Source organism: Chrysemys picta, chromosome 12, assembly GCF_011386835.1.
Source record: "Chrysemys picta bellii isolate R12L10 chromosome 12, ASM1138683v2, whole genome shotgun sequence".
Taxonomy (NCBI): Eukaryota; Metazoa; Chordata; order Testudines; family Emydidae; genus Chrysemys; species Chrysemys picta.
In genome coordinates this window covers 869,102-883,281 of record NC_088802.1, presented here as the reverse complement: position 1 = coordinate 883,281, position 14,180 = coordinate 869,102, and the positions used below count along the sequence as shown (strand labels likewise).

The following is a 14,180-nucleotide window of genomic DNA, read 5'->3' as shown; positions in this document are numbered from 1 at the left end:
CGCTCAGACGAACGTAGTGAAAACAACAGGACTTCACAGGGTTAAACGTACAGGTGCTAACCCCTGAAGTACCTGCAGGTGTGATCTTTCCAGTAGCGAGGCTGTGACCTAGGGCTGGTGTAGGGATCTGAGCAGGTATTCTATAGGCGCTGTGCACATATAGATTCTGTGGGTCTCACACACAGACAGAGGCCAGAACGCTAAGCCAGAGGCGTCCGCGCCTACTAATGAGAACTAGAAAACACCCAGAGAGGCAGACGCTTTTGCAGGGTGTTTCAGCGCGACTCTCGGGGGTCCATTCAGCCGGCTGGGGTGTGATTAGCCGGAGGCCTTGTCAGCTCCCGTGTGTGAAGGTCGATGGCTTTGCAGGCCAGCTAGCGGTGACTCGCTTGTAGGTGTCAGATTGTCGACACCCCACGTGCTGGATATCACCCCTCGGCGGCCAGCTGGGGGTGAATGAGGCACTGAGCACGGTGTCAGGGGTGGCGACATGGTACGGCCAGAGGCCAGCAGCCAGTGCAGGCCAGGCCGGCCTGAGAAGTGACGGCCAAACCTCAGGCTCCCGTGGCCAATCAGAACGGGGCACTCGCTTTCTGAGGTCACCGGCATCACCCAATGGGGTCTGATTAGGACCCCTTTATGCAAATAAAGGACCACCTCATTCCCATAATTTTGGGCTCAGAAAGCCCTCGGATCCAAACATATATGCAGTCCGTAGGTCTGTAGGTACCTGAGACAATGGAGGACGTGGGTCAGCCCCAGACAATATTTGACCCTGTCTGTGAAAGTCCTGGCCTTATTTAAAATGATTTTAAAAAATGCAAAGCCAGCACAAAGTTGGAACTGAAAAGGAAACCCCCCCAGTGTTGTACTTAAAGTCCTGCACAGGATCTTTTCAGGGGGAATAAGACAAAACGCCACATTTATTAGTGATACATGTATTCATTAACACTGTATCATATGCATATAATATATTACACTTACACTCACACACACACACAAACACACTCCGTCTTGTTGTTACCAATTAGTTGCTCCCCTTAACTTCACTGGCCAGGTGAGTTAGATGGGGGAGGGGGTGGAGCCGGGCTTCTGCCGATCCGGATCGATGCTCCCATGTTGACAAGACGAGACCCGGGGTTCTCTGCAAGACACCTCACTTTTATAGCAGCTTTCCTCTTATGCAAATCTAGACCAGATTCAAACTCTGTGTCTGTGTCCATTGGTCCTTTGTGCTGCTTTCTTTTGAGTGTTGTCCCAATGCTGCAAAGAGGGTGTTTCCAAAAGAAGGTGCTTGCTTCTAACCCCCGAGGCCCTCGGTATGTCTGCTTGTCTTTAATGAGCCCACTTGACACGTTTTATTGTCCTTGGGTCTGGCTCCCAGCCCCTCTCCAACAGTTGAGGCTGTCTGGAGGTGCTGCCTTCCATGCCTTGCTCATCCACACCTCATTCATTCAACAGGGCAATTGATTAAAAGTGTGGGGGGGGAGGAGCTCTTGTTCTACTGCTAGCAAAAAGAAATTTGTCTTCTATCTTATTCTATCCTTAGGGGCTATAATATTATACCAAGAGCAATGCAAAGTTTCTAAATGAGGCTTTGATACAAAGTCCCATGAAAACAGAGGTCACACGTGGGTAGACCCACCACAAGGTTATATGAAGAGGCATAATGTAAAGTCATATGAAAATTATCAGCGATTGATCTACACCAGTTCTGCATTCCCGGAGCCAGGGCCGGAGAAGGATGGGTCCTTCCGCTGTTCCTGCTCCACAGAGACGCTCCCGTATTACACACGTGGTGAGAGTCTGAGACTCAGCTGCTCAGCTTTGTGCAGAATTTGGGGGGTTGGTGGGGGAGGGGGGTTGACACACAACATTCAGGGCAAAGCTCGGACCTGAGCTCGACCAGAGCACGGAGTTTTTTTCCTCTGAAAATCACCATTTTGGGATTTGCTTTTTCCAAGCAGGCCCATTTGCCTCTCAGATGGGGGTGGAGAAGCCCATCATTTCCCGCTGTGGGGCTCCCCTGCCCCCGTCTTTGCCTGCTCGTCGGGCTCTGTGCCAGTTCCTGGTGCTGGACAAGGGGAACTGCCCGTCCCTGATGCAGGCAGTGCGGCCCCCGCAGAGGCGAGACACTGGAGCGTGTCGGCCCTTTGGGGAGAAGTTGAGGCAAAGTCCCGGCTGCAGAAGCAGAGACACAAACGCTGCAATCGGAGAGCCTGAGGCCCAACACCCCCAGGAGGAAACTGCTCTAACGACCAGGGCAGGAATCTCCCCCGGGGCAGGGGGGAGTCAGAGGACAGAGATCGCCCAGCAGCTGGGCAGGGTCACTGTCCCTAGCTCCGGGGTCCCACGCTCCGGGGGTCTGTTCCCGATGACGAGCTGAAGGCAGAATCTTCCCCGCTCTTTGCTGTGGAGAGAGAAGAAAATCGTTTAGAGGCAGCGTTACCTGTGGGGAGCCCAGCTAGGGAAGGGAGAAGGGAATTCAGCTCCGGGCGTCCCCCACACGGCACCCCCCACTAACTCCTCTCTATGGAGTGACCTGCCCCAGGCTGGGAATGGACATGGGTTCTATAATAGGTCTGTGCCGGGGCTCGACCCTTCCGGGCAGGAGGGGAGCCACACCGACTCACTACTGTGGGGACAAGCAGTCCGTTAGTCCCGAAGCTCCGGCCCTCTGGTACAGGGGCAGAGCAAAGCCAACAGGTAACTCAGGGCTCAGGCCCTCAGGGAGGGGCTGAGCGGACAATCGGGAGTCCGGGGGTCAGGCCCTCTGGTGCAGGGGCTGAGCAGTCAAGCAGCTAGGGAGCCCAGGCCCTGGAGCAGGGCGGGGCAAAACACAGGTAAAGCTCAGGCTCTTGGTTGCAGGGGCTGAGCGAATAAGCAGGTGAGGCACGCCTAGGCTCCTGTAGCCGAGCGTTGGGCGAGGGGGAAGCCTGCCACCCATGAGCGGGGTGGCAGGGGGGAACGCAGGCCCACCCACTCCACTGCGTTCCAGCCCGGGGCCCTAACAGCGGTTGCTGCCGCTGCTGGTCAGTGGGGTATCCAGACCGCAACACACTGACATAGGCTCACATTCGTCTGCAGCCGGACCGGGGTCGGCTACCCCCGGGCTACTTCCACGATCCCCCTCAGAGCCTACCTCGTTCGTCGCGCCGGGCTCGGGCCAGTCCATCTGCATGGGCTCCTCGCGGCCAGGGCTCGGTGGCAGGTCCGGCAGCTCTGCCGGGAAGTCAGGCCAACGGTCCTCGGGCGGCTCCTCTGGGTAGCAGCAGGGGCGGAGGGGTTCGGGTGCGGTCTCACCCTCAGGGTTGGTGGGGTGCGGTTCCCAGGGATTCTCCCAGCGACGGGAGCGGATGGGCTCCGGCGGCTCCTCCTCGTAGCGGGCCCGGGGTAGCTCAGGCCAGCTAGGGTCCAGGCCTCGGTCTTCGGCGGTCTCCTGGCCGGGAGCTCCCGGCCGCACGTCTGCTCCCTGTGGTGGCTGGCCGCCGACTGAGCTCTGGCGGCCGGCCTTTATACTTCCTGTCCCGCCCCTTGACTTCCGGGGGGCGGGGACAGGCGGTGGTGGTCCCACCCACTCTGGTGCCTGCACGTGGGCTCCCTCTTCTGGGCAGGAGGGGAGCCACACCGACTCACTACAGGTTCGAACCCCAAACGCAGCGCGTGACCCCGGTCGTACCCGCCCCCGACAGACACCGCCGGGCTCCGGCTTTTCCCTCACACTCGGAAGCTCTCGGACGGCTGGTCTGTCCTGCAACAGGCCACTGGAGTGACCCTGGGACTCACGCAGCCCAGCCCCATCAGTGCCCGCATCCCTTCTCCCCTCATGGAGACCCCCTGCACCCATAATGCACTGGGGCGCTGGGCCCCGTACCCTGGATTTACTCACTGGCAGCCAGAGCGTAGCCGGGATTCATGGGGCCTGAAACACAAGCAGAGAATGAGGGTCAGTGCAGGGGAGCAGGGTAACCCCTCCCCCACGGTGACCCCAACCCCCTGACCCCTCTGACACAGGGCTCCCCGTGACCCTAACTGCACCTTGCCCAGGCCAGTCCCACCCCAGCGCCCCCCCCCAGCAGGGCACACGGCGCCCAGCCAACAACAGAGCCCACTCTCCCCCCAGCAGGGCCGGGTTACAGTGATCAGCCCTGCCCCATGGCCCTGCCCCACCTCTCCTTGGGGGGCAGTGCTAGGAGCCATTCCCCCTTGGGCTGGCTGGGCCGCCCCACTCCCCAGACCTCCCCACATCCCGGCTCCATGGGGACTGGCTCTTACCTGCTGATTTTCTCCTCCACAGGATGACGCCGGCCCCTACGGCTCCACCAGCCAGAACCAGCACGGCCAGGACGATGGTGGCGAGGACCCCAGGGTGCAGGGGGCCCTTCTTCCCAGGGGCTGTGGGATGGAGAAGGGCCCAGGTCACCGAGGGGAGCAGCCGCTGGGGCATCCTACTGGGGCAGCCATAAGCCTTTGCCTTGAACGTCTCCCCGAGGGTGTCTGCAGAGACCTGGCCCCAGGGGAGGGGAAAGGCTGAGCCGGGAGGGGGACGGGGATGGGGCACAGAGGGCGGGTGCTCTGCTGGGAACTGCCAGACACACACGCCACACAGCAACCAGGTCCTTCCCTCATAACGACATCAGCCTGTGGAACTCACTGTCACTGGATGCCACCACGGCCAGAAAATCAGATTCTCTGAGGGATCGGCCATTTCTGTAGGTCACACGAACACCCAGAGCTAGACGAGTTCACACTGACGGTGGGCAGGGATATTGACCTTCCTGTGGCCCAGCCGCACCCCATCTCTGTACTCCCATGGGGCTGTGCCCCCAACCCCTGGGCCCTGCCATTCACCCCCCCTTACCCCAGACGAGCGTGGGCTCTGGCAGGCTGCTGTGCTCCACTCGGCAGGCGTAGCGGTGCCCGTCCTGCTGCGGGGAGATCTCCAGGGACGACTGCGTGTAGTAGGTGCCGTCGGTGTTGGGCAGAATCCCGCTGGAGTACTTCTCCGGCACGATGTCTTCTCCGTCCCGCACCCAGGAGACATGGATGGGACGTGGGTAAAAGCCCCTGGCGCGGCAGGAGAGGGTGATGGAGCTGTCTGGGGCGTCTCTGCGGGAAACTGAGACCGTGGGGGGTGCTGGGGGGGGAGACACAGCACATAAGCCACTTGCCAGGGGCCGGTACCAGTAACAGACAAGAGATAAAAGCCCCTCAGCGGGTCGAACATTCACATGGGTGTGAGACCTGGTCTGCACCCGTTACACTGATTTGTAAATGGAGCTAGTTAATCGGGTGTAAATCCCCTTGTGATGCTGTATGGAATTGTGAGACACTTTATATTATTAATAATACCAATATTATAAAATTGCAATAAATCATGTCAGATGTGCCGTGTAAGGTGCCATTGATTTGCGAAGGATGATCATCTCGTTTAGATGTTTGTATCACCTTTGTGCTGTGAGTTATAGATACAGTAACTCCTCACTTAACGTTGTCCCAGTTAACATTGTTTCCTTGTTACGTTGCTGATCAATTAGGGAACATGCTCGTTTAAAGTTGTGTAATGTTCCCTTCTAACGTTTTGGCAGCCGCCTGCTTTGTCCACTGCTTGCAGGAAGAGCAGCCCGTTGCAGCTAGCTGGTGGGGGCTTGGAACCAGGGTGGACCGGCAGCCCCAGATCAGCTCCCCCCATCAGCTCCTCACTCCCCTAAGTTCCCACTTCCCAGTGCAGCAGCTGCCTGCAGTTCAGGTGTGTCTCTCCTTGCACTTCCATGTGCTGCTCCTGCCCTCTGCCTTGGAGCTGCTCCCCGAGACTCCTGCTTGCTGTGCGGGGGGTAGGGGTGGGGGGGGGCTAATGTCAGGGTGTCCCCCTCCCACTGCTCCTGCCCCCTGCTTACCCATCTTCCATAGAGCAGGGGGGACACATCCGGGCTCAGGACAGAGGGAGCTTGCAGCAGCTGCAGTCTCAGCAAACTGATCTAATTAACAAGGCCGTGTACTTAAAGGGGAAATGCTCATCTCTCCCTCCATTCCTGCTGCCTTGCAGAGTGAGAGAGTTAACCCTGGAGGGCGCAGTCAATTGCTAGTTCATCATTTAGCAGTAAGGGAAATATCCCACCCTCTGACTCCTCCACCTCAACCAAGCTTCACAATCATCATCACTGTGTACTAGTATTAAATTGTTTGTTTAAAACTTAGACTGTGTGTGTGTGTATATATATAATATACTCTTTTGTCTGGTGAAAAAAAAAATTTCCCTGGAACCTAACCTGCTCATTTACATGAATTCTTATGGGGAAATTGGATTTGCTTAATATCCTTTCGCTTAAAGTTGCATTTTTCAGGAATATAACTACAATATTAAGTGAGGAGTTACTGTACATATGGTTTCAAAACCTGGTATATCAAAACTTGTGCTGTGTTTCGGGGTGACGCCCCCAGACAGATTGGCATCAGCACTAAGCCTGCTAGATGGCCCACCCAGGGACATCAGCTGTACAATGAACCCATTGAAAACCAGGGACTGCACCGTATGAGTCAGCGGGACATGTCGGGGCTGCCTATGGACACAACCCTAAGGCTTTTCCCTGCCACGTGCTGGGAGCTTGTGTTTGGGACACAGGAAGTACAAGCCCCATGGCAAGGGATATAAAAAGGCAGCTGCATCATCTCCATTTTGTCTTCAGTCCTGCTTCTCACCTCTGGAGTCACTTCTCTACAAACTGAAGCTCTGAACAAAGCACTGAATGACCCATCCAAGCTGGGGATGTTCCAGAGGGACTTTCAAGCCAGCAAACTCACCAACACTGCTAGAACCTGATATATGGACTCTGAAGTCCTAGGTGTGTATCTGATTGCTTTACTGTTCAACAACTTTCTTCTTTTCTTTTCTTTTCTTTTCTTTTCTAATACACCTTTAGTTTTTGACACTAAAGGACTGGCTGGCAGCGTGGGATTTTGGGTAAGATCCAACCTAATACTGACCTGGTAACGTGGCTGGCCCTTTGGGGTCAGAAGAACATTTTGTATAGTGAAGTCTTTAAATAATTTCTCGCTTTACTGGACCTAGATGCTGATTGGGAGCCAGAGAACTGGAATGCAATAAAGGGGGCTGTTTGATTTCTTTTTTAAAGCTTCTTGATAACCAGTGCGTGGAATCAGAAGCACAGTTTGTAACTGGTTAGTGAATCTAACTTCAGTGTTAACGGCCAGTTTTGGGAGAATCTGCTCGTCTTTTTGCAGCCTGCGCTGAGTTTGGCATTTTCAGTGAGGGCTGCCCCAGGAACCCGGCTCACACCTCTCTGCAGACTCACTCAAACTGCTCACATCGCTGTAGCTGAACTGGGTCGTTACCAGAACAGGCCTGGGCCCGGTTCTCCTTGGTGGCGCGCGATCCCGCGCTATAACACTGCTACGCCCCGGCAGGTTGTCACTGGGCCACCCAAACACGCGTGTGCGATTTAGGGGCTAAGGGCCAGATTTCCAAAAGTCCCTTGGTGCCTCACCCCGGTGATTTCATGGGGGGCCAGGCGCCTCCGTTCAGAAATCCTAGCTGGCCCGTCTGCATCGTCAGGCGCTTAAATCCCTTTGTCAGATGGCCACGAGTCCCTGTCCCCATCCATGTCTCTGCCCTCAGCTGCTGGAGTGCCAGCGCTGGGCACAAGAACCTCAAAACAAGTTTTTCTTTGTATAGAGACAACATGCATCCCTCTCCCCCGCCCCGCCTCCTTCACACTCACAAAGGGCTGAGCCTTTTGTGGCTCAAACATGCCAAAAAAATCAACTCACAGCCCAGAGCTGGAACGTTTCAGCTCAAAAAGGGAAGGTTGAGGCAGTTAGAAGCCAATGGGAGAGGCCCTGCAGAAAGGAGACATCCAGGCAGCCAGAACAGGCTTAATCTGTCTGCACCAAAAGCAGACCACAGTGCTTTACATAGGAGCAGGGCCGGTTTTAGGCCGATTCAGCCGATTTGGCTGAATCGGGCGCCGTGCCTAAGAGCCACTCTGGCCGAGCACCCCCAGACCTGACCCCAGTGGCTCCAGCCCGCACCCAAACCCCGCAACCCCGGCCAGAGCACGGCCTGATTCCTGGGGGCGGGGCTTGCCAGCTTTCCAGGAATCGGGCCCCACTCTTGCTAAGGCCGGCCCTGCATAGGAGGTCAGTGTCATTATCCCCATGGGGATGGGGAAGCTGAGGCACACAGAGGGGGAGTGACCAGCTCAAGATCCCACAGCAGGCTAATGGCAGAACAGGGAACAAAACCCAAATGTCCCAAGTCCCAACCGAGTGCACTATCCACTGAGCTACACTGCCCCGTCTGGGCATTCCCAAATCCCTTTGGTGTCACTGTGCCCTGTCACCCACTCTCCATGATAGTTCACACTGCTCACTCACCCTGCTGCCGCAGGACTCCACTCCCCCGCTGCACGAGGCTCCGCAGGGTCCCCAGACACTCGTACTGCAGGAAATGCTGGACGTACTGAGTCCAGGTCTTGCCCGTCTCCCAGCTCTGCTTCTGGAGGAAGGCCGGCTGCACGGCTGCGACCCACGTCCTCGTCTGGGCATCAAAGCTGATGAAGTCCCTCCCGTCGTAGGCGAACTGGAACCTCGGGTCCATGGGGACCTGGTTGCTCAGGGCACAGGTCACGTGAACCTGTCCAGTGTGAAACCCTGTGCGGGAGGGAGAGAGCTGAGACCGTGTACTGAGAGCTGGGAAATGTGTCGGGGGGGAGAGCGGTCGGGGGGGGGCTCGGGCGGACGGTGACACCAGGACACTGAGCGCTGGGAAATGTGTCTGTGGGGCGGTGAGGTCAGACGGGGGCTCGGTCGGACAGTGACACCAGCACTTTACTGTCTCTGACCGTGTTGCGGCCTTATGCTGAGCTAGTGAACAATCCCAGAGGACGCGGAGAAGCAGGAGGGGTCAGAGCAGACCCACGGGAAGGACTGAGGGGTTGGGATCCTACCAGACAGTTACTGGGCTCCTGGAGTCTCTCCAGCAGTGAACATGAGAGGTGCCATACGGGGTGAGACCAAGGTCTGACAGTGGCCAACACCAGAGATTCAGGAGGAGTTCACAGAACAGGGCAATTCTGGAATGATCCACCCCTGTCTTCCCCTCCCGGCTTCTGGCAGTTAGAGGTTTAGGGACACTCACAGCATGGGGTTGTGGCCCTGCCCATCCTGGCTAATAGCCATCGATGGACCTGTCCTCCAGGAACTGATCTAGTTCTTTTTTGAACCCAGTTATACTTTGGGCCTTCACAACATCCCCTAGCAATGAGTTCCACAGGTTGAATGTGTGTTGTGTGGAAAAAGTACTTCCTTTGGTTTGTATTAGACCTGCTGCCTATTGATTTCATCAGGTGCCCCCTAGTTCTTGTGTTGTGTGAAAGGACAACCGGTTCTAAAAAGGCTTTATTTAACAAAGGCTCGGGCAGCTGTCCACCCTGCCCCCGGCCCCAGCTCACGTCCCCCTCTTCCCCTGAACACTCCGCCCCCCTTCTCCTCCCCTTTTCCTGCTTCCCGCGAATCAGATGTTCGCGGGAAGCCTGAAAGAAGCAGCAGGCAGGCAGGCAAGCTGGGGCATGAGGAGGGCTGCAAGGAGGCAGGGCGAGGCCCAGCCCAGCCTGGCTGAACGGCTCCCTCCAGCCCGGCCCCGGCCAAGCGGCTCCCTCTGGCCTGGCTCCCCCGGTCCCGACCGAGCGCCCCAGCCCGGTCCCAGCCTGGCCCCGGGAGAGCGCCCCAACCTGATCCCGACCCCAGCCATGTGCCCCCAGCTTGGGCCCCGCGGCTCCGGCACGGCCCAGCTCGGGCCCTGCGGCACCAGTGCCGGCCGGCCCGAACCCGGTCCTGGCCGAGCAGCTCCGGCTCCGGTCCCGGCCCGGTCCTGACTGAGCTCCCCAGTCCCGGCCGAGCATCCCAGGCCCTAGCCCCAGCCGAGCGCCCCAGCCCGGCCCCGGCCTGGCTTCGGCCCCTCCGCCCCGGTCCCAGCCGAGCGGCTCCAGGCAGCGTGGTAAGGGGGCAGGGAGGGGGTGTTGTAAGAGGGCAGGAGAGTTCAGGGGGGTTGTGGGAGGGGTAGATAGGGGTTGGGGCGGTCAGAGGGCAGGAAACAGGGGGATTGAATGGGGGCAGGGATCCTGGGGGGCGGGGCAAGTCAGGGGCAGGGGTTCCAGGGGCACTTGGGGACAGGGAGAAGGGGTCGTTGGATGGGCAGGGGTCCCGGGGGGCCATCAGGAATGAGAGGAGGGGTTGGATGGGGCGGCAGGGGGCAGTCAGGGGACAGGGAAAGGGGATGGATGGGGCAGGGTTCCGGGGGGGGGGACATCAAGGAATGTGGGGGGTTGGATGGGGCAGCAGTCCCGGGGGGAGGCCACAACCCCCTCGTGGGATGAGGAGGAGGGAACCTGTTGTTAATATTTTGGCAGCTCATCACTGACTGTGTCCAGTTTTGGGCCCCACACTACAAGAAGGATGTGGAGAAATTGGAGAGAGTCCAGGGGAGGGCAACAGAAATGATCAGGGGTCTGGAGCACACGAGTTATGAGGAGAGGCTGAGGGAACTGGGATTGTTTAGTCTGCAGAAGAGAAGAGTGAGGGGGGATTTGATAGCTGCTTTCAACTACCTGAAAGGGGGTTCCAAAGAGGATGGAGCTCGGCTGTTCTCAGTGGTGGCAGATGACAGAACAAGGAGCAATGGTCTCAAGTTGCAGTGGTGGAGGTCCAGGTTGGATATTAGGAAAAACTATTTCACTAGGAGGGTGATGAAGCACTGGAATGGGTTCCCTAGGGAGGTGGTGGAATCTCCTTCCTTAGAGGTTTTTAAGACCCGGCTTGACAAAGCCCTGGCTGGGATGATTTAGTTGGGGTTGGTCCTGCTTTGAGCAGGGGGTTGGACTAGATACCTCCTGAGGTCCCTTCCAACCCTGATAGTCTATGATTCTATGATCCACTATGGCCCTTTTGAGATGGGGCAATCACATCTGTACGCAGTATTCAAGGTGTGGGCGCACCATAGATGATATAGTGGCATTATGATATTTTCTCTCTTATTTCCTATCCCTTTCCTAACGGTTCCTAACATTCTGTTGGCCTTGGGAAAGGCTGTTTCTGCAGAATTATAATTTTTTGTGAGAAAATTTCAATTTGGTCAGAAAACATTGATTTTCTGTTGGAGAAATTGAAAGGGAAGATCCCGGGGCTGCCCAGCTCCCTGCCTGGGATTCTCCTGAGATAGAATTTCTGAAAAATTTCCTTCCCATGGAAACCTCCCATTTCTGACTTCCCTTCCGATCGGGAATGAAACCACTTCTGGGAATGTGAAATTTTCTGTGGGAAGAAAACTCCATTTTCCAGCCAGCTCTGGTTTGGCAGCACCTGGCCCAGCGAGGCCCCGATCCCCAATGGGAGTGATTCTGAGCGGGCAGTTCTTGTGTGTCCATTAATAATAACAACTCCCAGACACTCACCACCCGTCTGGTTGTGCAGCTGCATCCACCACCTGATACCTCCTTTGGAGACCTCCTCGTGCAGCCAGAATTCCTGGGTCTTTTCCTGGAGATACTCAGTGCCCAGGGCCTGTTCTGGCCACTCCTGGGTGGGTCTGACCTCTCGCGTGTCGCTGCTGTAGTGCGCGATCTTAACATCATCCAGCCGGGCGATCATGATGAAGTGATTGGTCCCATCTTCGTTGATGACGGCTGTGACGAGGACGGCCAGGCTGTGGTGCCCTAAAGCAACAGGAGCAAGGTCAAGTTAACCAGCAGCTTCCTCCCTTGCTCAGGGGACACCAGGGTCACCCAGTGGGGCCCAGCAGAAACCTCCCACCCCCAGCCACGTCCCCCTGCCCTCAGCCCCATCCTGGGCGAGGGACAAGCTGGGGTCTGTCAGTGACTCGCAATGCGCAGAGCCAAAGGGGAATCAGGAAGGACGATCTCTCAGCCTGTGCCTCTGAAAGCCCACGGCTTGTTTACGGGGGTCAGACATTGGTGTGTGTGGGGGTTAACTGCCCCCTAAAGAACTGCCCCCCATGGTGAAATGCCCTGCAGATAGGAGGAATGGTTGGGCAAACTACCTATAGTGGAACTGGTGGGTTTGTGGCCTGTGTGTTCTGTGTGTGTGGGGTGTGTGCGTGTGATGTCTGCACAGGTATACATGTGGGGAGAGGGGGCATGTGTATGTGCAAGGCCCTTCGGTGTAAGTTTTTACTGATTTTTACCAACAAATTCCCAGGTTTAACAGAAGCCGTTATTTGGTGTTTACTCAATTTTCACCCCAGTTTTGGCTCACTCAGGCACAGGGAAATACTGATTGTGTTAAAAGAACAGGAGTACTTGTGGCACCTTAGAGACTAACAAATTTATTAGAGCATAAGCTTTCGTGGACTACAGCCCACTTCTTCAGTGCCACAAGGACTCCTGTTCTTTTTACGGATACAGACTAACACGGCTGCTACTCTGAAACCTGTGATTGTGTTAAGAAAATCCAACCCGTGACAGCGGGTCGATGTGTTGTGTGAATAATAAATTAGTCTAAGTGCGAGGCTGCCTGTTAACGGTAAGGCAATGGACAGAGACTGACAGACAGACACACACATGCATGCACACACGCACACCCCCCCGTTACTGCGCAGTCCATGAAATAAACCACAGCATTAAACACATTTGACTTTCAATATTCAGACTTTTCCCTCTTTATTGCTTTTTTCCTGCCCTCCTGTCCCCCAGGTGTAACCCCAACTTATGTAACTTATGTAACCCCAACCTGCTGAGCCTGGTGCCCCCCATTCCTCCCCCCTGCAGCCGGGTTACTGCACAGCCCTGCCAGAGCCGGGGTATGAGGGGTAACCGGAGCTCACCCGCTTCTCACTGGGAGCAGGGAGTTTCACTGAGGTGAGGTGCCCCACTGCTGTATTTACCACGACAACACTGCCCGCGAGGGTCGCTGGGCCAGTTCCCCTCTGCTCCATCTTACCCCTATGGTGGGGGATCTTGGGCTGGGGGTTGGGGATTTCTGGCAGGCCCCCAAAGAAGGACAGGGATTGTGGGGGGCTCAGGCCCATGGAGGAGAACGGAGCCGAGGGGCTGGAGGGTTAAGGAGCAGAGCCCTTGGCAGCAGGCCCTGCAGAAAGTTCTCGCTGGCAGGTCATCACCGCCCCCCCAGTGTTTCCAGCTGATTTTCCCTGGTCTGCCTCCCCCCAGCCCCCCAGGTGCTGCTAGTGCGGCTAGTGCCTGACCCCCTTTGCCCCGGCTCTACTCACCATCTGCCCCTGCTGCCCCCAGCACAGCCCCAGGGCGACACCCAGGGCCATGGCTCCTGTGCTGGGTCAGGGGTTTCCCCCACTCTGAAGAGGAACAAACCCCCCAGCTCCAGCCCCGGGAATCTGCACCCCCCCTTGTCACTTTCACTTTCCCAAGTGTTGCCAATCACAAGCCCAGCCGGCCAATCAGAATGCGGGAAGGGAACTTGCTGGCAGTATCCAGGCAGAACTGGTCTCAGAGGTTTCCATTCACACGGGCAGGGCCTGGCGAAGAGCCATTAACTTAGGGTGACCAGACAGCACTGGTCACCCTACAGTAACTCCGCTCCTGAGCAGGTGTCAGGAGGGACGGACTCCAGCGCCTCGGCGGCGGGGGGGAGGGCAGAAGAGTATCTCGGGGGGGGGTGTGTGGAAAGAAACTGGGATCCTGTGGGTCCCCCAGGACCTGGTGCCATGATAGCGGCGCAGGATAAAAACAGAGCAGGAATTGTGGGCAGCAGCAGCTCCAGGCACCAGTGCAGCAAGCGTGTGCCTGGGGTGGCAAGCCGCGGCGGGGGGGGCGTAGGGTTACCATATTTTGTGCCTCCAAAAGGAGGACACTCCACGGGGCCCTGGCCCCACCCCAACTCCGCCCCCTCCCCAAAGTCTCCGCCCCCTCCCCTGCTTCCCGCGAACATTTAATTCGCGGGAAGCCTGGGCAGGTAAGGGGGGGTGTGGGGGGAGGAGGTGCGGCCCAGGCTGGCCCCCCCGGCGGCTCCAGCCTGGGTCGGCTCGGGCCCTGGGGTGCCGGCCCTGGCCCCCGGCCGACCACCCCCGGCCCGCCCAGCACTGCCGGCCGGCCCCCGGCGGCCCAGCGCACCCCCCCGGCTCCCGGCCCCGGCGGCCCAGCGCACCCCTCGGATCCCGGCCCCGGCGGCCCAGC

At 57.5% G+C, this 14,180-nt stretch overlaps 1 protein-coding gene across 1 annotated transcript in view; it reads right to left on the bottom strand.

The window, feature by feature from the left end:
- Positions 1–1,861: 1,861 nt before the first annotated feature.
- The window catches only part of LOC101938996 (uncharacterized), a 36,774-nt gene continuing 24,455 nt past the window's right edge, over positions 1,862–14,180 (bottom strand). Inside the window, exons 12-18 of the mRNA XM_065563850.1 lie at positions 13,259–13,413; positions 11,469–11,729; positions 8,395–8,670; positions 4,862–5,137; positions 4,276–4,395; positions 3,890–3,922; positions 1,862–2,410 (exon numbers count right to left, since the gene is read on the bottom strand). Coding sequence (XP_065419922.1) covers positions 2,337–2,410; positions 3,890–3,922; positions 4,276–4,395; positions 4,862–5,137; positions 8,395–8,670; positions 11,469–11,729; positions 13,259–13,413 — 1,195 coding nt within the window. The 3' untranslated portion in view covers positions 1,862–2,336. The remainder of the gene's footprint in view (positions 2,411–3,889; positions 3,923–4,275; positions 4,396–4,861; positions 5,138–8,394; positions 8,671–11,468; positions 11,730–13,258; positions 13,414–14,180) is intronic.